General features: G+C 56.9%; 2 protein-coding genes across 3 annotated transcripts; both read left to right on the top strand.

The window, feature by feature from the left end:
* The first annotated feature begins 3515 nt into the window (after positions 1-3515).
* FADS6 (fatty acid desaturase 6) lies at positions 3516-8176 on the top strand. Of its 2 annotated transcripts, none has more exons than XM_061455502.1 (6): positions 3516-4270; positions 4941-5122; positions 5328-5508; positions 6282-6469; positions 6780-6959; positions 7915-8176. In XM_061455502.1, exons 1-6 carry the CDS (start codon positions 3949-3951, stop codon positions 8062-8064), a joined length of 1203 nt encoding a protein of 400 aa, XP_061311486.1. In that variant the 5' UTR covers positions 3516-3948; the 3' UTR covers positions 8065-8176. The 2 variants fall into 2 exon arrangements, with proteins under 2 accessions (XP_061311486.1, XP_061311488.1); XM_061455504.1 differs by having other exon boundaries at positions 3521-4270; positions 4956-5122.
* A 2302-nt stretch (positions 8177-10478) lies between these two features.
* Positions 10479-19080, top strand: FDXR (ferredoxin reductase). Its single transcript, XM_061455501.1, has 12 exons — positions 10479-10542; positions 11026-11123; positions 12146-12241; positions 12943-13065; positions 13581-13694; positions 14177-14278; positions 15534-15641; positions 15863-15947; positions 16580-16773; positions 17040-17211; positions 17612-17785; positions 18476-19080. The coding sequence occupies exons 1-12, from the start codon at positions 10497-10499 to the stop codon at positions 18604-18606; spliced, it is 1443 nt and encodes a 480-aa protein (XP_061311485.1). The 5' UTR covers positions 10479-10496; the 3' UTR covers positions 18607-19080.
* Positions 19081-25156: the final 6076 nt, after the last annotated feature.

Here is a 25156-nt window from a genome sequence, read left to right as displayed (position 1 = left end):
ATCCTGGACAAGACCATCAGCCTCCATCCACAGCGCCTCCCCTGCAGCCGTGCACGACCCAGGACAGGGCAGCACGGCTTTGCCTGCCCCGTCTCACCGCCATCCGGTCCGTGCCCGCTGCCTGGCACAAAGAGATCTCCCAGATTAGCCCGTGCCAGGATCCAGCTTCTTCCCGGAGCTGCTGAGTGCGAGTGAGGAGTTTCCCATCACCCATGGCCATGTGTGCCCTGCAAACAGCGGGGCTTCCGGGGGGGGCAGGTATTTATTTAGGGTTAAAAGCATGACATTGCACGTCCCGGCAGGGCTGGGAGCATACAGCCTACCAAACACCCTTGGATAGACCTGGCATCTCGCCGGCCCCATCCCAACCTGGCACCGCCGGAGCTCCGAGGGAGGCTGTGACTGCCCCTGGAAAAGGACTTTGCCCCCCATGGGCCGCGGCTCGGTGGCTCTGCCACCCCATGGACCCACTGAGAGCTCCTTTCCCTGGCACGGGGATGAGGCTGGGTGTCGCTTTTTGGGAGCCCAGGGCTGAGCACCCCGCGCTTTGGAATAGCGACCGAGAGCAGCGTTCCGCGGAGCTGCGACTCCCTCTGGTGCCTGCCCCGAGGCTCCCGGGCTCTTCCCTTCCCTCTTCCCGCAGCCCCGTTATGGAGGGTTTGGGGTGCCCTGCCTGGCTGTGGGGCAGTACCGGGGTGGGGGTTGAGTGGGGACCGGTGCCCAACTCCCGCCTAGCAGCAGCGCTGGGAGCCGCTCGGCTGCGGAGCAGGGGATGCGCCAAGAGCTATGGGGCCAGGGCCTGGATTTGGGGAGATAGAGATGCTTTGGGGGGGGGGGTGGAGGCAGGGCTTTGCTGCAGATGGAGCTCCTCGCTCTCCCGCCGGCCTGCAGCAGGGGTGGGATGAAGTGGGATGAAGTGTTATTCACGGCAATTTTCTCCTTCTTGAGGTGTCTGCCAGACCCTGAAAGGAAAAGAGCCCGGTGGGGAGGGGATGGTGGTGATTAGTGTCTCATCAAGTTAATTACCCAAATGTGCTTGGCCTGAGAGAGGAGGGGGAAGCCCCACCCAACCCCAGCTATTAAACAAGCAAATCTCGGCAGCCTCAGTGATGCCAGGGACCAGGGGATGGTGGGTTTGGGGTGTCCGGCTGCGGCAGCTGGGGGAGGGAAGAGCTGATGGTGCCCCACTGCCAGCCCCTGCAGTCTGCTCCTTCCTCTGCTGGGGGAGGAGGATGAAGGGGAGGGTGTGCAGCGGATGCGATGGCTTCAAAGGGAACTCTGCCCCCCCTTTATCGCAGCACTGGGGTGCAAATACTGCAACTTTTGCTAACATCTCCTGCATTTGGGGCTGGAAATGGTCCCTTTGGGGGCTGCAGTGGGCTTTGCCCCTGGGGGGATCAGTGGGGAGGGCTTAGGGCTGTTAGGTGCATGTGTACCATTGTGCTGTGCTACAATGACCCATTCTCCTTCCTTTGGGAGCAGTGACATGGGAGGATATTGCTGGGGGCCAGGTTTGTCCTTTCTAGGTGCCAGTTTTGGCTGGGCTTGGTCCTGAGGGCTGAAGGTTGGATGAGGACTGGTGAGGGACTGATTCTCGGGGCTGGCAGCTTCCTATGGAGGTGCTCATGGGTCTCTTGTGGTGCCCATGGAGATGAATAGGCACAGGATCAGCAGCTGCTGACAAGAGCTCACTGTATGGGGATTACACTGATCCCCTCCAGCCTCCCTCCTGTGTGCCCAAGGATTTCTGAGTCTTTAGTGTGTTTTTCCTGCGAAATTGGAGGTGTTTGTGTCCACAGTGCAAGGGCCAAGTGAGCATTTGCTTTCATCCCTAAAACAGCTGGGTCAGTGGGGTTGCATGGCTTGGCCTGTGCATGGTGCAAAATCAGATGTAAACCGGGGGTCAGAAGGCTCTTTTGGAAATGGAGCTCTGCAAGGCAGAAAATAATCAGATTTGGGGCTCTAGCTCTGAATCTGTTGGCTTTTCTTATGGCTTTGTTCTTGTTGCTGCTGCTTTCCTATGAGCATTGTGACTCCCACCTTCACTGGAGCCCAAAGGAAGAGGCTTTTATGGGTTCAGTGCTTTCCCCTGAAGCCAAAACAGCCTCTCAATTGAAGGTCCCCCTGCCCGTGGCTGGGGGATGGAACTGGATGAGCTTTAAGATCCCTTCCAACCCAAACCATTCTATGGGCTGTGATCCTGGTGGCAGCAGGGGTATGAACCATGCCATGTGCCTCCCTCTGCCTGTGCACACCAGCATGCTCACTGCTGCCTCTGTGGGATCCTTGATGGCTCATGCTGCTCTTGGATATGGGGTTGATCCCCATCGCCTCCTCCTTGGCCAACACCACATAACCAGTTTTGCTCTGTTCTGCGCTAGTGCAATGGCAGCTCCACCACTGCTCACCTTTGACACCCGTGGTGTGATGAAGGTAATGGAGGCATCATTCAGGAGCAGACCCAGCAGCCCCATCCGATGCACCCTTTGTGCCTGGCACCCACCTTCCTCTGGCCTGGCAGCATCCACGGGTGCTCTCCCATCTGTGGGCTTCCCTTGCTGTGTATCAGGATGAATCACTGGCCTGGCTGAGCTTTGGATGCTGCTGTAATTTGTGGCTCTGGAAATAATCTTTCATAATAGAAGCTTTTACAGTAAATGAAGCCTCAGCTTCATTTGCAGCAGATGTGATTTTCTTTAATTGTTGTTAATTTTTTTCCAGGATATGATGACAATCCCTGGGGATTGGTGCAACCTGGATGTGAGGTTTGCTTCCCTGCAAGGGGCTGCAGCGATGTGGTGTTACGGGAGGTACTGAGCCTGTCCCAGTTTGGGGCTGGGGTACCCCAGCAATGGGTATAGCCTTGTCTATGGGTTTGCTAGGGGTCAGTGCTCATCAGTGTTTTGGGGGTCAGTTGAGCTGATGGGGGTTTTGATAGGGAGAAATAACAAAGCAAGAACAAATCCAGTGCCACTGCATAAAGTGATGTGGGTTTAACCTTCCTCCATAGAGAAATGGAGCTCAAGAGGTCCCAGTCTTTTGGGGTTCCTGCACTGTATTAAGTAGGAGGCATGACGGAAAAGGGAGGAAATTCTTAGGGCTTTGCTGAGAACAGCCTGGAAGAGGGACCCTGTGGGGTCGGGGCTGGGTGCCAGGCACAAATTTGGGGTGACCTGGTCCCTGTAAGATGCTCCCCCCCCCAGGCACAGAGGATTGTGCTGTGCAGCTCCGCAGCAGCAGCAGTGTGCGCCGGCAGGAGCCAGGCAGCCGTGCGCTGCCCCCTCCTCCCGCAGCCTCCTCCTTGCTGGGAAAAAGGCCGGTTTCCCCCCCAAAAACAGCTCCCTCATGGGACAGGCACCGTTTGCAGCCGCTCCCCGGCAGAAGCGAAACCCAATCCCCGTCCTCAGCGCTCCGCTTGGGTTTCTCAGGGCTATTTCTAGCACTTGGCTCCTTCTCCTCCAGCGTTTCCAATGCCTCTCTCCATCTTTTTTCCACTCCTCCGCTGCCCTCGTCTCCCCCCATGACCTCGGCCCAGTGTCCTCCCCATGGCCCCACCGCGGTGGCAGCTCCCCAAAAGGGGCTGCCAAGGCGGGTTATTGCCAATGGCTCATCTGCATCCGCCCTCCTCCCGGTCCTCCCCTGCTCCTCCCTTCTCCAAATCGCTGCCGTACGACACCGCCGGTGCGCGGGGCTGCGCGGCCGCCCAGCAACGGCCGGCACCGGGGGAGCCACCGCGCCGGGGGTTGGCGTGAGTAGGGGGCTGCGGTGGCGGGGGTGTCCCCAAGGGGGAGGCCGGGTGGCTCCGGCTGTCACCGCTGCCTTGTGTCCTGCCGGGATTGTTGGGTTTTGCCATCCCTGTCCTTCCCGTGTCCTTCAGCGGGAGCCCGTCGGCACCGGGGCAGAGTGCTGTGGGTGCTACCCTGTGTGCGGCCTCTGCTCGGCAGGGAGATGCCGCTGGAGGATGGGGATGCAGCGAGGCAGAGGGGCCAGTGGGTCAATGGCAAGGTCAGTGGTACCCCGTGGCTTGGGGAAACAGAGGACCCGCTGCTCCAGGACACGACAGCACCCGATGGCAGCAGGACGGAGCCAACACTGGGTGACAAGAACGTGGCTCCCAAGGGGGCCCTGCAGCAAGCAGGGCAGCGTGAAGAAGCCTTGATGACTGAGCTCTCGGAGCTGGTGCAGAAGGTGGTGAAGAGCAGCAGCTGGTGGGAACGGCACGGGGTGGACATCAGCATCCTCGGCTGCAGCTTCCTCCTGCTCCCAGCAGGTAATCCAGCTCAGCCCCCCCATATCATAGCCAGGGGGGTCCTGATGCCTTCTCCTCGTGGCTGGTACCACTTGGTGCTGGAAGCTGTTATTAAACCTGAAATAAAGCTTCAATAACCCCTTTACCCTGTGCTATGGGGTACCCTGACCCCACTGGGAACCCACAGTGGGTGATGGTGCTATCCAAGGTACAGCCTGGGATGAGGGGATGATGCCCTGCAGATTGGCACAGGGCAGGATTGGTGTGCCCCATCCATGTCCTGCCATGGAGCAGGGAAACCCTGATGGGTTTGGTGACAATAGCCCCGGCTGTGGTGGGTGCAGGGGGATGTGGTTGAGCACAGGGCTCCAGCAGCATGGTTGGGAAGCTGCTGCTGGTACCTCCTCTTGCTTTGAACTCATGGGGATGTTGAAGCCCTGGCAAAGTTGTGTTTGCCGTCAGTGCCACCACGACTGGAAGTGGCCAAACCTTTACCATGATGGTGAGCGTGGCTGATCCAGGTGTGCAGGGTAGTGTGGGAGGAAGCTTTCAGGCAGTTTAAATACCTGTACCTATGTCTGAAAAACAGGTTTAGGGCTGTGGCTGGCTTGTTTGGGTGTAGCAGCACCTCTGCCCCGGCTCAGAGGTGAGGAGGGCAGCAGCACATGTGCGTGCCCAAGCTCCTGCCCAGCTGGTTTCTCCACAGGGTTCCTGTGCCTGCGGTCAGCCCAGGCTATCCCTTTCCTGGCTGGTGTCCTCACCCTTGGCGTGGTGCATCATACCCTGACAGTGAAGGGCAGCCACCTGGCCAGCCACAACGCCTTGACCGAGTCCAAGTCCTGGGGCAAAGTGTGGGCCATCTTCTTCATTGAGGTGAGCAGGGCTGTGGGGTTTGGGTCCCCCCACATCCCCATCATCTCCTTGCCAGCATCGCAAATCCATCAGGACCAGCCACCTTCTTTTCCAGCCTGGTTTGGAGCCTGTGGAGTGCAGAGCATCCCCTCTGGGTTCCTCTCCCATGACCCCAACCCTGGTGCTGTGGCTGTAGGCATCTCCTCTCCTTTCTCTTCCCTCCCAGCTCTGCTCAGCGTTCACAGTCGAGCAGGCCACTTACAACCATGTGAAGATCCACCATGGCTACACCAACGTCATCGGCCTGGGGGACTCCAGCACATGGAAGCTTCCTTTCCTGAACCGCTACGTCTACATGTTCATCGCGCCTCTCGCGGTGCCCATCTTAACCCCTCTGGTTGCACTTGGTACGTATCCCAACCACCTTGGGATGGGGTGCTGGGTATGGTGAGCTTGTTACGGAGCAGGTCTCACCCTGCCAAAGGGTCCTGACTTGTTCGGAGCCATCAGGGTAACTATGCAAACCCATGGTGGGATACAGGGCTGCAGCAAAGGCAGGCAATGCTGCACTTGCTCCGGGGAATGCATCTGCTGGTGCTCAGAAACACTTCACATTTTCTTATGTTGGATGTTGAAAGCTCTGGCAAAGGCCATCGTGAGCCTGAATCACCCCAAATTTGCTCTCCTTTAATTCAGCCCCTTGGCTGTAGCACAGTTTGGTGTTATACCTTGGTCTCTTGTGAGAGCATTGATTGCATGGGGTGTGTTTGATGACTGTGTTTGATTGTGGGGCTGGGAAGCAACAAGCTTGGGCAGACAAAGTGGTGGCACAGAGGAAATGATAGTGCCAGGAAATGATCATGGAGAAGAGGCTGAGGAAGCCCAGCCCCCTTGGTTGAACAGCTGTGGGCAATGCCACAAGCATGGACAATGACTTGGCACGTTGTAAGACATGAAGATGCATCCCAGTCCCTGTGTGGTGTTGCACAGCTGGACCCTCAGCCTGTCCTGGAGACCCAAAAACCAGGCTGGGGGTGTCAGGCCAGTGTGGATGATGGGGAAAGGGAGATGGAGGGTGGCATGAGCTGTAGGGTTATCGGAACACAGCTTGGTTGCTGGAGCAGCAGTGGTGGCAGGAAGGGTTAGCTCCTCTCCCATGTGGTGCTTCTTCCCTATGCAGATTTGTTGAGGAATGTGGAGTGGAAAGCAGCTCTCCGGACCCTCTGCTGCATGTTTCTGGGTCTCTACTGCCATTACTGGCTGCTGCTCCACGTCTCGGGCTTCCAGTCGCCGTGGTCCGCCCTGCTCTGCATGCTGCTCACCCGCTCTCTCCTGGCCCATCCCTACATCCACGTCAACATATTCCAGGTAGAGACCTGAGGCTCCAGGATGTCCTGATGGTGCTGGGGATGTGTCAGCCTCCACTGGTGACACAGCCCTGACACTGCTGGGTAAAGCTTGGTTGTCACCTCTCTTGTGCCGATGTCGTCATGGGGAGGGTCAGGCTGGTGGTGCTGGGGTTGGAAAGTGGTGGCTGTAGGAGAACATAAGGGCAGATGGGTGAACATGGGGCATGAGGGTCACCTTCATGCTCTCGTATGGCCAGAGCTATGGTTGGCCCTGATGGGTCCGGGGGGGTGTTGGGTGCTGTGGGGTGCCCACGCTGCCTCTCCCGCAGCACATCGGGCTCCCCATGTTCGCGGCCGATCGGAAGCCCAAGCGGATCCAGCTCATGAGCCTGGGTGTGCTCAACCTGCCCCGCAACGCGCTGCTCGACTGGTCCTTCGGCCACTCGCTCATCAGCTGCCACGTGGAGCATCACCTCTTCCCCAGCCTCTCCGACAACATGTGCCTCAAGGTGAGACAGCCCATGGCGTGGATGAAGGTTGCACCAACCATGTAGATGAGGCCCTCGGTGGCATGGGTTAGTGAGGTCTTGGCAGTCCTGAGGTAACGCTTGGGCTTGATGATCTTAGAGGTCTTTTCCAACTTAATCGATTCCATGATTCCCTCTGTTCCTGCTCCCATTTCTCCTCGTTTTCCGCTCCTTGCCTCTTCCCCTGCTCCCAGTTCCAGCCTGCAGCAGCCAACCCACGGTCTGGGATCCTCCCAGCTCTTCCCTTGGGGAAAGCATCTCCATTACTGCTCAGTCTGGCTTTTGGTTCAGATGAAGTCCAGGCAAACTTCCCCTAATCTTGATTTTGCTCTTACCTCTTGCTCTGAAGTGTGGGGTGTATTCAAACTGACACCGCCTCAGCCCTGGGGGATTCCAAAGCAGGTCCATGTGCTGCCCTTCAGCATGGGATGTCCACTCATTCAATGCCGTGCACTTGCTTTCAGTCTCAGGTTGGGGGGAAAAAACAGAAGTAATAGTGAATAGACAGATCAAGAGCGCTATGGGCTTTAGGTTGTGCCCTTTTTTGAGTTCATGGGGCTGGCAGGACCTGCTCCCCATAGAGGTGTGTTGCAGGGAAGGGGTAATTAAGCTGGTGGCAGCCTCCCAGCCCCGGTGCTGAGCTGCTGTGTGGGCACCTGAGGATAACCATGGGTGTAAGTGATGAGCATGCATGGGTGGCCCTCATTAAAAGCCTCATTAGGAGATCTCTCCTAATCCCGAGCCCTACAAAGGTGTTTTGCCAGGGTGAAGTCCCTGGGTTGCTTTAACAGGAAAACACCTTCCTCTTAATCCTCATGGCTGGTGCTGCCTTCTCCAGCCCTGTTTTGGTAACGTGGGATGGGGTTTATGAGCACCTTGTGTAAGCTCAGCCTGGGAACCTTGTACAGCCTGTACAGGGATGACTTTGCCTTTGCAGATCAAACCCATCGTCTCCCAGTACCTGAAGCAGAAGAAGCTGCCATACAATGAGGACACCTACACCTCCAGGCTCCGTCTCTTCCTCCAGAGATACGAGGAGCTCATGGTCCACGCTCCCCCCCTAACGGAGCTGGTGGGCATCCAGTGAGGATGGGACCCCAGGACTCTGGGATGTTTCCTGCAGGGACTTGTGACAGCGATGGCTTTAGCAGGATTGGGGCAACACAAACGCCTCCAGAAAGCCATCATGTAGGAAACATTTCCCCCCTATATCTTGCTTTTGGCTTGATAATGATGCACGGAGCCCCTGCAGGAGGAGAGCCGGGAAGTGCATCTCCAGGGACAGGAAAAAGGGGGTATCCCCAGTTATTCCCAGCCAGGGCTTAGTTTTATCCACTCTGCTTTCACGCTTGGGGAGAGGAAACCTCTTGTCTGCTGGCTGTGGCCTCCCTGCAACAGGACCATAGGAGATACAGCACCGTGTCCAGTGCATCCGGAGCTTGTTCCACCAGGATCTGTAGGATGGAGCTGCAAATGTGTGGTTGGAGGCTCAGGGAAGGGCTTGGATTATGGGGAGGGGGTTGGTCACTGCTGCCTGCGCTTTGCCTGGCTCTGGGGTGAATCAGTCCCTTCTAGGAACAATGATTTGGCAAATTCAGCCTTAAAACTTTGAGATGGAGCTTCTTTGTTATTGGGGTTTGCTGCTGGAGCAAGTCTACTGGTATCCAGTGGTGCTCAAAGGTGGGGGAAAGACTCTCACCCTGTGCAGGGGCATCTTCAGACCCAGCGGAGAAGGGTCCTCATGTGGATGCTGTGACACAGGGCTGGAGCTGGGATGGCTGCGGTATGTCCCTGTGTAGCAGATGCAGACTTGGGGGCAGGGAAAGCTGCCCTTGGATCTGTCCAGTGTGACCCTTTTGGCATCAGGAATAGGGAATTACTGATTTATCCTGGGCTGAGACCCAGGGGATGCTGATGCCCTGCGCCGGTGGCATTGCTGTGTCACCCCTAACTGGCCCCATGCAGGGTTTATTGATCCAGGATGTTGTGAAACATCCAAAGGGCGAATCTTTGCCCTTTGAGCGTGGGTTATCCTGGGTGTGTAGGCTGGGGAGAAACAGGGGGGCTGGACCAAATGGCCCAAGTGCTTGAGGGGATCACCCAGGGCTCAGGGATGGCAGAGACACACACCCCCCCACCACCCCCCCAGAGCCCTCATGATTAGTTTCTTAATTAAGCTAAATTAAGAGTGCCCCAGCAAAGAGGGGGATGCATTAGCAGTGCTTTCAGTTGGGATAATCTCAGCCCCATGTGTTTTGTGGGTACAAAGCGCTCTTTCTCCTTCCCTGTTGCAAAGAAATTGGTCCCAAATGTTTCTAAGCACTGGAGGGAGCAACAGCCCTTTCCAGGGCTGGATTTCGTGGCTGTTGTTTAACGCAGTGCCATCTAAAGGCAAATGCTCGCAGGTCCTTCAGCCAGCCGGGGATGTGATTTGAGAGATACGGGGATTATTCCCTGTCAGAAGAGGCAGATACAGCGGAGGCTAATGGGGAACCTGTGCTCAGAACCTTCCAAATTCCTGCCTCAAAATATGCCTCAGATTCAAACTCGGCTCTTCTTGTGGATGGTATCAGTGGTGATATTTGGAATGGAGCCTCCAGCCTCGCCTCTCTGGTCAGGGGTTGGCAATTGCTGTGTTGAGCTGAGGCTGGGGGCTTGGGAAATAGGCTTTAAAGCTGTTGGAAATCCTGGTCCTCCCTGCACCCCCCCCCGCCTCCGAAGGAGTGGGTGCAGGTGGGGTACGTGCCCAGCTGCTGTTCTCAGCACGCAGAAATCCATGAACTAATTCTCAAATCCATGCGTAAAGCATGTGGGGTTTATGACCCTTATTAAAACCAGCTTCTAGCTGTACACTCCTCTTGGTGTTAATTGCTTTTAAAAAGCCCCATTAATGCTCGCCTGCGTACTTTGGCATCTGTCCCACCGAGATGCTTTTCCTGCCTGGTGTATCGCACAGGGGCTGAAGAAGGTCTGGGTCTTTCTGCATGGCAACGGTGAGTAGTTCTATTTGGAATGACCCAAGTGATGGGATTAAGGAGGAAATAAAGTAGGGACAGCGGGGAGGCTGGGGCAGGGGCTTTGGCACTAACGCTTTATCCTTTATTGAGGGGGTGCTGTGGGTTTGACTGTGAGAGGCTGACGGCTGCACAGGGGGGAGGATTAATCAGTCTGAGCTGCTGTTTTCCGCCGGAGACCTCCGCAGTTAATCACTCTTGGCAATTAAAGGGCGCTCGCAATTAGCAGCCGCAGGGATGCTGCTGCCCCGGGCAGCAGAGTACCGCGGAGGCTTCGCCATAGAGAGCGGTGGCGAGGGCGACCACTAGACAGCCTCTCCTTCTCTAGCTCTATGGTATTTCCCATTTCCGGACAGCCGTAGCGGCAACGGCATGCTGCCATTGGCTGAGGGTGAGTGGGGGCGTGGCCACGTGGCGATGTGGGGGCGGGGTTATGCTAATCAATCCGTGGTCTCGGTTCGTGATTGGGCTGCTGGGAGGAGGGGCGGGGCCAGCGGTGGCGGGGATGGGACCGAGCGGTGTGTGCTGGAGGCGCGGCGGCGTCCCGGGCGGTGAGGGGCGGGGCCAGCGTGTCCCGGGACCGGGGGTACCGGCACAAGGGGGGCTGCGGGAGCAGGGACCGGGTGAACCGCGGCCGAGCGGCTGCGAGAGCCGGGAGCGGCAGCGCCGTGCTCCAGCCCTGGAGGAGGGATGCGGGACCGGAATCCTCCGGTGCACGGGGTCCCGGTTGCGGCGCCTCCTGCCGCCAGCTGCTCCCCCCGTCCCCACCGGGCCCGGCTCCGCCGTCAGCACCAAGGCCACGGGCTTGGCCGAGCGCGGGGGCCGCAGCCTTGACACCCCCCCCCCCGCCAAGCGTTTCCGCCTCGCACCGGGGGTTCTTAAACCGCGGGCGGCCGCCGGCACCGGCTGCACACGATGGCTGCGGCGGGGGGACGAGCCCCGCTGGGTCCGTGCTGGGCGCTAGGGGAGGGCGATGCTGGGCTGGGGTCAGCCCGTCCCGCACCTCACATCCTCTCTGTCCTTTCCCCCTCCAGGCCTCCGGCGGTGGCTGTGCTCGGCTGCCGCGGCTCCCCGGGTCTGCGTGGTGGGCAGCGGGCCCGCGGGCTTCTACACGGCTCAGCACATCCTGAAGGTACCAGGGTAGGGCTTTGGTGGGGGGTGAGGATATGAGGGGGGTCTGCAGGCTGCTGGGCTTGAAGCGCGGTGGGGAGGCAGGTCGGTGAGGTTGGGGAGGTGCTTGGAGCAGCCCAGACCCCACAGAGTCCTCCTGAGCCCCTTTTAGGTGCTGCTGCCTCCATCCCTGCCCTGCCCCTGGGCCAGACCCAATCCATGATGCTGTGAGTTCAGCTCAAGTGGTTTCTATAGAATTTGAGATCTGCCTGCTTGTAGCTGTTGTCACCCAATAGGGATGACATTAACCATGTGTTAGCATGCAGAACTTGCCTCCTCGTCCCCACCTGAGTTAAGACATGCAGGTGACCCCTTCCCTGGCATCTGTGAAGGTTTTTAGTGCTTTGGGCACTCGGGTTTCTGATGGGAAATGAGACCTGAGCACAAAACTGTTGGCACTGAGCAGAGATGCAGCAGCTGAACCCCGTCATTAAACTGCTGTGTTGTCTCCAGTTGTGTTGGATAATAGCTGTTACTGAGCCTCAGGGACACATTTCAGGGCTGCTTAATCCCCGAGTCAGACTCAAAATACGAGATAACAAAAGCCTTGCAGCAGAGCATCTCTCTGCAGCTCTGACCTCTGCCGAGGGCTGGCAGACAGCCTGGGGTCCACCAGCACCCAGTGCTGGCTGCTTCCCACCCAGTGTGGGGCCTCCTTGTCAGCCCCCCTGGTACTGGGTAGCTGCTGGGTTAGTGTGGAAGGGGAGCTGTGGGGTGGGCAAGAGGATGGAGCCCCTTGTGAGATGTGCTTGGTGGTGGTTAAGGTCACTCTTTACTACACCTTGTGATCTGAGCTGGCACTACCAGGTACAGCATCATCCTGTGTGGAAGGGTCCAGAAGAGGCAGTTGCTGGCGGTGGATCTTGGTGCTGGATCTTCCTCCTGCCTTGTGTCTTCCCCAGCAGCAAAGCCTTGTGTGTCCCTCTGGAGCTGCTGGGCTCATGTGGCCTGTCCTCGTCCCTTAACCGTGACTTGCTTCTGCAGCACCATGGTGGGGCACAAGTGGACATCTACGAAAAGCTGCCTGTTCCCTTTGGGCTCGTCCGGTTTGGGGTGGCCCCAGATCACCCTGAAGTCAAGGTTGGTGCTGGCTTCCTCCCTTGCCGATGCGGTGCAACATGATGGTGGTGGGTGCAGGCAAGGCATTTGGGAGCAGAGATCTGCTGTTGGGGGTGATGGAGTTGGGCCATAGGAGGAGTGGACATAAAGGTGTGGGTCTGGGGCAGTGTCTGCAGTGTGCTGCTATCCATCCTGTTACCAGGCTGAGCCCAGTTGGAGCTGCAGGGGAAGGAGTGGTTTTGCTCTGGAGCCCTGATTGCTCTGAAGAAAAGGGTTTGGGCACCATCCTGCCCTGTGCCCTCTCACTGGGGTGGGATTTGGGAAGGGTTGAGATGAGAGGCTGGCAGAGGAGGGCTGGCAGGCAGCACCCTCAATGGAAGGGGTTGTTTGGTTGGACTCCCTTGCAAGCACTACCTTGGAGAAGCAGTTTTCTCCTACAGTGAGCTTACTCAGAGGTTCCAAAGGCATTGGAGGGGCCCTGTCCTCCTGCAGAAGATGGATTTTCCACTCCACACAGGGTGATGGAAAAAGCGAGCGCCAAGTCCCAGCCTGTGCTTATCTGCCCCTGAGTTATCTGCGGCTGCTGTTAGATAAGAGCCTCAGAATAACTGCCTGGGCGAGGGGGTGAAGCATCTCAAGGCCGGGGGGGGGGAACAGACAGGAGCAGGCCTTGGCCCCTGGGCCTTGCACGTAACTCCCTGGTGCTTGTTTGGTGTGTGCAGAACGTGATCAACACCTTCACGCAGACGGCGCGCTCGGGGCGCTGCTCCTACCATGGCAACGTCAGCGTGGGCAGGGACGTGACGGTGGCAGAGCTGCGGCAGGCGTACCACGCCGTGGTGCTGGTGGGTACCACGGCCTGTGCTCATGGGGAAGGTTCTGTGGGGTTATTGCACTCTGGGGTCTTGGGGTCAGGGTTTGGGTGAGGTGTTTCTGGGTGCTTTATCACCATGGTGGATTGTGCCCGTGCCTGGGACAGCTCAGGCTGGGAGGATGTGTTAGAGCGTGGCATCAAATACAGGTCTCTGAGACCCTGCTGTGTGAGGCAGTGATTGAGGAACCTCTTCCCTGTGATGGCCAGTACCTATTTCAGCCCGACACGGATTTGTCCATCCTGTTCAGTCCTTGTTGTGCTCTGCCTTGGCCCAAGGAGGTCAAGTTTGGCTCTGGAGCCCATGGGGATGGGGTGGCTGAAACATCTGTGCTTGGGCTGTGTTTAGCTCCTCCATTCAGTATCCCAGCCCCTGGAGGGGTTTGCAGTGGTGCAGTGTCCCTGGCAGCAGCTGGAAAAGGAGGTTTGTGGTTTGGTATCACCCCTTGCACATGGTGACATCTCTGACCATGTCCCTTCCTTCCTCAGAGTTATGGTGCTGAAGATAACCGGGTCCTGGGCATCCCAGGGGAGAACCTCTCTGGTGTATATTCAGCCCGAGCATTTGTGGGCTGGTACAACGGGCTGCCGGAGAACCAGGATGTGAGTACAGCCAACATCCCTGCCCTTCCTCCCCATCCTGCATCCAAATGCAGGCATTCAGCTCCAGATTAAGTCCTGAAAGGCCTGCAATTGGAAAAGATTAGCAGGCACCACGTTAAATCCTTCTTAGATGGTAGAAATGTGAACACTTTGCACATCAGTGAGAGCGGATTAGCTGGCTCTGGAGGTTGGCAGTGCATTTTAGCTGGGCCAGATGGGAACCTGGGGGTGTGATGCTGTGCTTTGACCTGGGGAGGTTTTCTTGGCTGAGAACAGCTCCTTCTCCCAGAGATGCCATCATAGGAAGAAGGGGAGAAGGTTGGTTGGGGTACCTGGAGCTGCTGTTTTGCTGTGTCTGCTTGGGGAGGAGGCTCGTGAGGAGTTTCCCTATTCTTTTTGGGGGAAAAGAGGGGTGGAAGGGAATTTGGGTGGTGGGAGCAGGTCTGAGGCCATCATGCTCACAGCTGGGTCTGTCTTGGCAGCTGAATCCTGACCTGAGCTGTGAGACAGCGCTGATTCTGGGTCATGGCAATGTGGCTCTGGATATTGCCCGGATTCTCCTGTCCCCACTGCAGCTCCTCAGGGTGAGTCCCAGGGACAAAGGCAGCCCAGGGCCCACATTCACTCCCTGCTGGATGGTTGCTGCTTCCCACCCATCTCAGCAGGACCTCAGGCTCTCCTCTCTTTGGGATCTTTCCTTAGGGATGGGTGCTCCCCATGGATTCACAGTCCATAGCAGTGATCCAAGGCTCCAGCCGTGCCTTGGGTAACACTGCAGAGTTCTCTGGGTTGATCTGCTGCTACCTAAAAAGTTGGCATTTGAGCCTCATCCCTTATGAGAAGCAAAGGAGGCGCTGCTTGCCCTATTCCACCACCAAAGTAGAAGCTTCTCCTGTTGGGATGGGTCTTTTTCTGCTGTAGCTGAGGGCAGCAGCCTGGATTGTGCTGCTAGCACTGGGCACTGTGGTGACTGATCCAAGCTGGTGGACCTCTCCTTCTGCTGCCATGCTCCTTTATGGCTGGGAGCTGGTGTGAGCCAGCTGCTCCATACAGCTGCTGCCCCAGATGCTGGCAGCAAAGGCTCTTCCTCCTAGAGAAATTCCACGAGGTTTCACAATTAAAACTAAATTAAAAAGACCCAACAACAACTTGGGGGCACTTCCAACCAGTGGCTAAAGCCAGCTGGGAAGCAGTGCTGGGAAGGACTTGGTGCTGGAATCGAGTGCTGTGGGGTGCAGGCAATTTAGGAATACTGGTCTGGAATGGTTTATCCTGGTTTCCTGGTGTCCCTCCCATTGTCTTCTCTGGAAAAGATCTTCTGTGATCTAGATATATGCCCACAGTTGAGCTGGAGCACAGGGTTGCTGCAAGATGCCAACCACTGAGCCCATGCAATGCCTGTGTGTGTGCTCGGAGCTGCTTGGGGTGGGCAGGCAGTGACTGAGCTGTGGTTTGCAGTGGGTTTCACCCACGTGCCTGTATATCCCGAGCTGGGAAATCACCCAGCAGCATCTGCAGGCATCCCGCAGTGGAGCTCGCTGGAAGGCTTCCCTCCATTAGCCCCAAGGTTAACCTGCTGGGGTGGATCCCCCGAGGCAAACTCATGGGGTGCTGGCTCGTTGCCTCTAGTGCATTATGGCCTCGGAAAGCACATTCAGTGATGGGGGACCAGCTGTGCAAATAGCTCTGTGCAATGGGAGATGAGTTGTTTTCAGTCCTTGCCCATCTCTGCATGCACAGCCTGCTTTTCTGCTGATTGTTCACCTTCAGAGGCTGTGCCTTCCCCCCCAGCTCCCTTCGGGTTTGCCTTCATCCCACTCTCCTGTCTCTGTTCTGCAGAAGACAGACATCACTGATGGCTCCTTGGCAGCTCTTGCCTGCAGCAAGGTGAAGCGTGTCTGGCTGGTCGGGAGGAGGGGACCTCTCCAAGTTGCTTTCACTATCAAGGTAAGGCTGGGGGTGCTGGAGGGCAGCTGTGTTTCCCAGCACTGAGCCCCAGGCTGCCCATCCCTGGTGGGGAGAGGTGGTCCAGGGGTGGGTGAGGAGCCCAGGCATCCTTCCTGCACCCATCTATTGGCTCCTATCCTCACCTACTGGGGAAGGGGGCCTGGGGCTGTTGGGTGACCTCTCAGTGCTGGGAGTAATACCTTCCTGCCTGCAATCCCCAGGAGCTGCGGGAGATGATAAACCTGCCTGGTACCAAGCCTGTGCTGAACCCTGCTGACTTCACAAGCCTCCAGGATGCTGTTAGAGGTGAGGGAGGTGTGCTGTGGTCCTCCTGACGGTGACTCACCTTGACAGGCGAAAGCCAGGAGTGATCTGGAGATGCTCACAACGTGCATCAGAGAAACTCTTGCCTTGTGCTTAATGCATGGTGTGTTAAGCAAGGTGACTGTGGTGTGGGTCATCCTTAGAGTTCCATGAAGACTAGGCCTGTTTCTCTATGCAGCCACTTTGCTGCTTGGGAGTCATGCTTATGCTCTGGGTAATGAGGACAGGAGGTTCAGGAGGGCTGGGGGAACCTTGCAGGAGAGATTCCAGGGCTCTTGATTGAAGAACTTTCTGCAAAGCTAAAAGGAAAACATTGAGTTCAAGGGTGCCCAGAGACTTGCTGTTCTCCACAGGCTGCTGCCTCTGAGCACCAGCAAGGTGGGAGAATCACAGGCTTTGATTCATGTGTCCCACTGGCCTCAAGCCTCAGGAGCTCTCCTGGTCACTTTGAGTTGCAGTTTGTCATCTTAGAGGTGTCGGATGCCCATCAGCATGGCAAACTCCAAATGGACACTCGTATACCACTGACACTGCTTTGGCATGGCTCTGTGCTGTGTCCCATGGGCCTTTTGCTGTAGTTCCCATCCTGAAGCTCTCTCTTTCTTTCCTCCTAGATGCCCCCAGGCCTAGGAAGCGCCTGACTGAGCTGATGATCAAAACGGCCCTGGAGAAGCCTCTGGAGAAGCCAGTGGGGACCGTGTCCCCCCGGGAATGGGGGCTGAAGTTCCAGCGCAGTCCCCAGGAGGTGCTGCCCACTGCTGATGGGAGGCGGACGAGGGGCGTCCGCATGGCCCTGACCCGCCTGGAGGTACGGGCTTGGTATGGCCTGAGCAGGACACTGCTGCATCCTTCCAGCCCTTGGGAATCATTTGGAGACACCATTGTCTTCCCTGCCTGGTTGGGTTGGCTCTGGGGGAAGCCAGTACCACCAAGAGCCTTTCCCACTCTAAAGGGAGCTGTTTTCATGCTGCTGCTGCAGAAAGACCTTTGGGATCAGGGATGCCAAAGGGGACTGGAGGAGGCTGTTCTGTATCTAGTGACTGACAGTCAGCAGCCTCTTTCTTCCCCTCTCAGGGCTCAGGTGACTCTGCCAAAGCCATCCCTACTGGAGACATAGAGGAGCTGGAGTGTGGGCTGGTGGTCAGCAGCATCGGCTACCGGAGCCTGCCGCTGGACCCGGCAGTGCCCTTCGACACCCAGCGTGGCATCATTCCCAACAGCTCAGGCAGAGTGGAGGGTGTCCCAGGTCTGTATCCACAGGGATGTGGGTGGGACATGTGGAGTGCAGCTGGTGGGATGGGAAGCTCTGTTCACCAAGGGCGTGGACACAAGGTGGTTGCATACCTCAATAGGAGAGTGGAAACAGGAAATGACCTGCCTCTGTCAGTGTTAAGACCTGGCTTGTCCTCAGCTTGTGTTCGGGGGGTCTGGTTTTGTACAAGGGGACTTTACTGGGCCTTGGAGTCTGTTGCTAAAGCAACACAGCCCATAGAGCTGCTTAGTACATCTGCAGGTACACAAACTCCCGTGACAGCACTGACAAAGGGCTGCACTCTTCCCACCACAGCTGGATGTGATGCCCATGGATAGGGAGGATCCATAGCCCCATGCTGAACCAAGCCTGGCTGCTCTGTGTGTCCATGCAGGTCTGTACTGCAGCGGGTGGGTGAAGAGAGGACCCACGGGTGTGATCATCACCACCATGAACGACAGCTTTGACACTGCCCAGTCTGTGCTGGAGGATCTCCAGAGGGGGGTGCTGGATGTGTCCACCTCCAGAGAAGGCTTTGGAGCTATGGAGAGCATCCTGCGCAGCCGAGGTCAGTTGTGGGGGGTCTCTGAGCCACTGTAGCAGCCAGCATGAAGGTGTTATAGAGCCAAATTGCTCCTGGGGTCCTGCGGGCCACTTCTGGGAGCAGAGTCTGAGCCATGGAAATGTGCTGCCGTTTCATTGCTCCAGAGCCAAGGGAAAGGGGGATTTGAATTCCATCAAACTCTGTGTCATTGATAAGGTTAATGACAACTTTCTGGTAAAGGGCCATTAAAAGCAGCACAGACCTAGGGTAAAATGTCACTGTTAGCTGCCTAGGCAGCGAGCTATTGCTCTTGAGTGGTTTTCCTGGTAACCCTTCTAAGGAAGTTGGGGGAAAGATTAAAATGCCCCAGAGAGTAATTTGCTGTTGCTGTGTTTAAAGGCATTCAATTAAAGTGTCTGTGTGTCTTGCCTCTTAACTAACTGAGGCTTAACAGTGAACTTGTCCCCTGGGGTGCTGCCGTGCTCGCAGTTGTTAACAGCTCGCAAAGCTCTGACTGATCCAGGCTGACTGGAACCTGCCATCCCTCTGCTTGTGGTGTTGGGAATCGTTACTCCTTTGTGAGGCTGAAGTCTGGCGCCGTGTCAGGAAAGGGCAGGCTTCCCTGGCACATCAGGTCCCTGCTGATGGGGAGGTGAGGCTGCACTCGTTTTTACTTGGTGAAGTTCTCTCTCCCATCTCTTGCTGTCACCCCAGGGGTCCGTCCTGTTTCCTTCTCGGACTGGGAGAAGATAGATGCTGCTGAAGTGGCACGAGGCAAAGCTGCTGGCAAACCCCGAGAGAAGATCGTGGATCTTCAGGAGATGCTGCGGATCATCGGTCACTGAAGCACCAGTGATGGGAATGTGGTGCTGGTCCAGCTGGTGCTGTCCTGGGGCAAGGCCAGTGGGTTACAGCATGGCCTAGAGCACAGGGCTTGTGGCTGTGCTGGAGAGGGGACACTCGAGCTTCTCTAGTAATGATGACCTGTGGGCTCCCAAAGTGAATGGCTCAAAGCACCCGAGGCTGCTGGCTGGCCCTGCACCTCTGCAGCCAGCACTCCTGGGGCTGATAATTGTCACTTGTGTCCTTCAAGCATTAATGAATTGGCTGGTGCAGGTAAGGGGAGCCGTGTCCTTGGCGGGAGGCCTGTCCAGGCGCTTTCCCCATGGCAAATGGACAGAGAAACCTCCTTGTGTCTCGCTGCCTCCCCTTTAAGCCTCAAGCCAAATGGCTTCATTGCCTTGCCACTGGTGCCTGAGCAGGCTGCTTTGGGTAATAGTTGGTTTTTAAATAAACCCTTCCAGGAAAGCCAAATGGGAGCTGCTGCTTGAGTCTGGCTTCTTTGTCTGTGATGCCTTCCTCTCGGAGCAGCCAAGCACCGTGTCTCAAGGCAACCAGTTCCCCTCGTGCAGGGAGGGACCGTTTGCTCTCTGCTTGTGAGCTCTAAACAGACAAGAACATTAATTTGCTTTCTGCCTCCTGCAGTTAAGCCCCAGCAGAGCCTGGGTTCTGGATCCTGGGGTGGATTGGGATAACAAGCGTGTAATTGCCTTGTTCTGGATCATAAGGGATCCTGTGTTCGCTGGTACCAGCCGGTGCTGGCTGGTGCAAGCCCTGCCTTGAGCTTTACTTCCCTCACTGGTGTGGTTCTGGTTTTTGGCCCGTGTGGTTTTGAAGCTTATTAAATGCTTCCCTCAGCCCGAATTGACTGCAGTGACGGTGTCGGGTTTTAAGCCAGATTACAAGCCGTGAGCCATAATCTCCTCTTTATCCACAGCACAGGGGCCCTGTCAGCATGGCCTCCTCCTCTGGCCGCCCTCACCATCCTGCACTCCCCATGGGAGCACTGCAGGGCCCCAGCCGCTCCTCTCTGACCTGTGTAAATGGTTGTTACTGGCGCCTCTGTGATGGAGGCAAAGGGGAAATCAAAGGTGATGGGGTTTGTCTCGGGTCCACACTCAACCTCCATCTCTAAGCCTCTCCTATGGTAGAGGGTTTGTCCACTGGGTGCTGTACACCTACCCCATCTCTGGTCCAGCCTTAGGGGAGGGAGATCTTTCCCTCGTCTCCTTTTTTTCCCCCCTTTCCTTTTCTATTCCAGTCTCATTTGCGAGCTCATTAAGGAACTCAGGAAATGTGATCCTGGGAACTCATACGCAAACGAGCAATAAAGCTTTTGTGGAACAGCTGCTTGTGTGATGGGGCTCTCGATACGTCTCGGGGCTGATCTGATGCAGCCTTAACGCTGAGCTCTTGAGCGTTAGGGAGATTGCCTCAGCTCTGGGTTCGAAGGTGAGGAAGCTCCTTGAGAAGGGGGCTGAAGTAATGGGTTTCAGGGCAGGGAGCAGCTCTTTTGGTAGATGGCCCAGCCAGAATTGTCATGGTGAAGGGGTGGTTGTGGCTGAATCAAATCCATAGGTATCAGGAAGGGATGAGCCAGCTCTTCTGTAGGGTTTTCTTCCACATCACCTTGAATGTTGATGTTGGGTGCTTTTGCAGCCGTCATACAGTCACGGTGCTTGTGCTGCACATGGCAAATGGCTGTTGCCAAACTGGTGATGCTTGCTTCAGCGTAGTTTTGGGGCTGTGGCAGCAGATGAAGGGGAGTGTCTGTCTTTGCTGATCCCAGTGTCCTTGCTCAGCACAGAACCCAGCCAAAGCCCTGGGGTCTATGCTGGGCTGTGCGGAAGCCATGAGACAATCAAGGTCAGTGAAGGGCAGGGTCTTCACTTCCTTATTCAATACCTCCAGCTTCCCCTTCCTCTGCTGCCTGCATCCTCAGGCCCCAGCCAGGTGTCCCCATCACCATGGATGCTCTCCATCCTGTTCTCTGGGGACCGGCATGCATCCGGCTTCCTCAGGAAGGGCCTTATCCCGGTTGCTGTGTCGTTAGGTGGCGCTGGGAGGCCGGTAATGGGGAGCAAAGGGGCCGAGTGGGGATGGAGGGGTGACCTGGCACCCCCGGGGAGGGGTGGGGGGGGTGACGAAGCTCTGCTTGCCTGGGCCCTCATGGAGCCTGTTCACACTCAGGTTCTGCTTTTAGGTGTGAATAACCCTGTGTTTGCTCCAGGTTATGTCCCCGTTGTAGTGGTCCAAGGGATGAGGGGGCAGCCACCCCTGCGCCCTCCGCTTCCCGAGCAGCCAAAGGGGCATCTCCAAAGCCATTTCCCACCCCAGGAAGGCGATGCTGTGAGTGATACCCGCTTGCTGCTGGAAGGAGGCTGGAAGAGCTGAAAGTCATCACTGCCGGTTCTTAATGTGGACTTCCCTGCTCCAATGAGTTATGGCTCAGCTTAGCCTTAATGAGACTGCACAGAGCTGGTGGAGATCAGCATCTGGTGAGGGCTGGCCTCGAGACCAGCCAAGCAAGGCTGAGCGGTTCCCTCTGCTCTGAGAGGGATGGGTACAGAGCAGAGAGGGCTCGCCACGGTGTGGGGTGGTTGCACAGTAAATGCTGTTCGGTTGGGTCTCTGCAACCTCCTGCTGCTGCTTGGTGCGGCTGTGCCTCGGTTTCCCCGGTCTGCAGAGCTGTGCAGGGGAATTCCTCTGTTACCCTGGGGCTCTGCCTTGCTCCTGCCAGGCAGCTTGGGGTAAGTCGGGGAAGAAGCAGGTCTGAGACACCCCACAGGCTCCTGTTGATGCTGCATTTGTTACACCCAGGAGACAAGCGTGGAGGCTCTTGCTGGCTTTGCTAATGGGCTGCCTGATTAACTTGGCCTTTTCAAACGCGCATTTAGAGCCGGTGCTCTGGAAGAAGGGAAAACCCAGCTCCAGTCAGGACTCTGGCAGTGAAGAGCTGTTTAAAAGCCATTTATGCCACCAAGAAAATGATTGGAAAAGCTTTTCCGTGGCATGGCTAACACGATTCCCCATCCTAAGCGGCCACAGAAGCGGTGTCCGGCTTTACGCCGGCCCCTCACCGCATGATCCATGGAATTGCGGCATCGGAAGCCCAGGTCAGTCCATGTGTGCCGGGGCTTTGCTTGGGAACAGATGGCTCCGGGGTGTGCTGACCTCAGCGCTTTGGCTGAGCACAGGCACCAGCCCCTGCGTGCGCCCTCCCCTCCCGAGCACATCTTGTCATACCTCGTGTGTTCTCTCCAGGCTCATCCCCATCCCTGGGGATGGGATGGGAACATGTTGGGTACCAAGTTCTGGGTCACTGGAGCGGGTAACCAGCCCCACCGTGTCTGGTACCATCCCTCCTGGCACAACATCACTCCTTTGAAAGGACCACAAGCACATCCCTGCCTCCAGACCCACTGGAGGCTCATGGTTTCCAATCCCAGCCTTAGAGCTCCAACAACCTCTTGAGGCTTCCTGAAGTCTTGCCTATGGTCAGAGGGTTGTGCAGGGCTGGAGTTTTCCCCTCTGTGTGAATCACTTTGTAAAGTCATTACTTTTGGAGCTGCGTGAACCCATTCCCCAGGCCAGGAGGGGAGCAGAGGTGAAGGAGATGTGAGCTCCCAGCAGCTGCTTCGAGCAGCTATTTAGGGATGCGACAGCGGCAAATGAAGTTGTTGGAGGGTGAGGGCTGGTTACGCCCCAGAAAGAAACCATTTCCTCCCTTCCTGGGAAGTTTCCATTTCCAGCGCGCCGGCTTTGGCTGCCTGATCCCCCATCTCCGGTCCGGGGCAGCCCCGCAGGCACACGCCACCTCGGGAGGAGGAATTATCCCCGCAGGGATGAAAGCATCCCTGTTTATTTTAGCTCCCTTGATTACCGTGAGGGTGGGACACGGGGGCAGCGGAGCGGAGCTGTGCCGGATCCGCGCCGTGCGTGCATCATTCACAGCATTATCCTCGTGGCCTCTCTCCCAAATTTCTCCTTGCTCTGTTTTCAGCTTCGGTTGCTTTTGTGGCTGCTGGGATCCAAGGCACCAGCCGGCTCTGCGTGCGTAAACACCTGAGTACCCCTATGGGATGGAGCAGAGAGGGGAGGTGGGGATGGTGCCTGAGGATGGCAGGTCCAGGGCTAAATCTCTGGTGTCAGAAGTGTCACCTGCAACACAGCCGTGGCAGAGGGACCTGTGTGCTGTGTCCGATGTTGGATGCTGTTACTGCGATGCAGTGCCCATGGGGACACTGTCCCTGTCACCCTGCCCTTCCAGGGACCGCTCTGGCTTTGCGCTGGCAGTGCACAGACTTGGATTGCCTCCTTCCCTAAGTCCTGATTTAGGATGCACTCAGGTTAAAAACCTTTGGCTGAGTTTCTCCTACAAAAAAGGAGGCTGACAGTATGGGTTTGCCCTGCAGAGCTGGAGATGTTAAGGACACTGGTTGAAGGTGTCTTGGCTGTGGATGCACCTTGCGGGCGGATGCTATGGGTAGGGACATGGGTGCAGGTTTATGCTGGGAGGTGATGGGCTCCCATTGACTCTGCAGGGCTGGGAGACCAGGATGGAGGTGGCTGGGGCAGGATGCACTGTTCAGGGCTTTACCCCAGCTTGGGATGTGGAATGTCAATGTGGGGTTGCAATGGGATGCAAGGAGCCTGCGTGGAGTGCACTCTTCCCTGCAGGAGGTGGCTGCACACCAGGAGCTGTTGGAACGCGGTGCCTTTGCATTCATCAACTCTGCTTTCAGAGCCTCCTGCAAGAAAAGATATGAAGGAATGGATGGAGAAGCTGAGGTGAGCTCCCACCTGTTGGTGCTGTTCTATGGGTGATGCTGAGTGTCCCATGCCAGGGTTCCACTCCGGAGGTATTAAGGAGGAGGTTAAAGGAGAGGGAAGGCAGCTTCATGCCCATGTTATCCCCACACAGCCCAGAAAGGTGGGCAAAGAGGGCAGAGCATCACAGAAGAGAGTGGTATTGGGGGGTTGAGGAAGTCTGACCATGAGGAAAGGTCCATCTGTGCCTCTGGGGTTGTGGGCTTCATCCTGAGGTGCTGCTGGTGCTTCTGTTTCCACAGGGACCTTAGTTGCCATCAGGGCACTTCTTTGGAATGTTGAAAGGACTCTTATTATTGAAATGCACAGATAAGTTATCTTGATGGTTGCAGGCCCAAGCACAGCTGCAGGCTGGGGAGTCTCTGCAGGTTTGCCCAGAGAAATGGGGGTTTTGCTTTGGAAGGACTTTGCCAGGAAAACTGAACTCTTGGAGGCAAGCTCTGAGTGCAGCCGCTCACTCTGCAGCCTCAAATGCAAGCGCTGGCTAGGGGCTTTGCCTGGGTTTTACTCCAAGAGACAAGCCTGGAGGGGGCCCTGATGTATGTGTCTCCTCCAGTCCTTGCCCTGTACTGCAGACACCCTCCAGCTGTGCCCAGCGGTGCATCAGACCTGGGTTTGTCTCTGTCCCATGTGTGGGGTTAAATGTCCCATGGGATGGAGGCGCTGGAATATCATGTTGGGGGAGCCAGGAGGAGGCTGCTGCTGTCTCTATCATTCCTCCTGGATGCTGGGAAACATCTTTCCCATGAAACATTACCGAGGCTGAAACAGGAGTGAGCCAGGAATCCAGCCCAGAAGGGCTAAATGAGGCCTCTGGGCTGCCGTGGGTGCAGTAAGGGCACAGGAGCAGCACGGGGTTCCTGTGCCAGCCCCAAGGGCCCAGTTCTCTGGAAAGCTGGTCCCTCAGGCCCGGGCACACCTGACCATGAAGGGTTAAATGTTAAACCCCAGAGCCCCCCTTTTGTTGTCCTGGGTAAAGGACTTGAGGCAGGGACCTGTTGCTAACCCTGAAATCTCTCCTTGGGCTAAAGAGAGGCAGCATCAAGCAGCACTGGGGGAGAGCAGGATGTGGCCAGCAGGGAGCCAAGAGAGGGGTGCAAGGTCCCACATCCTCCTGAGTCCCTTCACAGCAGCAGGGATTTGGCTGAGTTCTCCTGCAGGGGACCTTTTAGAGGGAGTAAAATAGAACCCAAGATGCATTTTTCCCCTTCCTTTGTTGTTTTCTGGCATCTCTTGAAGCCCCGAGGGTACCCACAGCCCCCAGGCAGAGGTGGCCAGGCTGCCCCGGGGACAGGGGATGTCCTGCATCAGGCAGCTCCTGCCTAACTGCAGGGAGCAGGTTTGGAGGCAGCTGGGAAACAGCCTTTCCAGGCCCCAGCCACCGCAGGGCTGCTGTTGCAGGTGGCTGCAGTGCCAGGCTGGGTGGCAGCCACCCGACAGTCCTGAATAGCTTGGGTTTGGGTGCCTGTGTCCCCAGGCACCTGGGGAAGGCAGGAGGGCAGTGCCTGGGCATGGGTGCTGCTGGCACCCAGCACGACGGAGACCAGCAGATGTTTTCAGGGGTGATGCCCAGTGTCTTGGTGGCTCTGAGCTGGGGCACAAGGAGGTTTCGGAGCAGGTGCCCCCCTGGCAGGTCCTGAATTGGGCTTTAGCCCTTGAGAGGGGCTGTGGTCCCCCTGCCCACAGCGCTGCTGCTGCAGAGCATGGGCTGGTTTTGGGCTGTGC

The sequence above is a fragment of the Pezoporus flaviventris genome, unplaced genomic scaffold (assembly GCF_033815535.1).
Source record: "Pezoporus flaviventris isolate CSIRO_AGI_PZ_B2104156 unplaced genomic scaffold, CSIRO_AGI_Pfla_v1 ptg000020l, whole genome shotgun sequence".
Lineage (NCBI taxonomy): Eukaryota > Metazoa > Chordata > Aves > Psittaciformes > Psittacidae > Pezoporus > Pezoporus flaviventris.
Note: the sequence above shows the minus strand (reverse complement) of the source record. Positions and strands in the feature narration are given on the sequence as shown.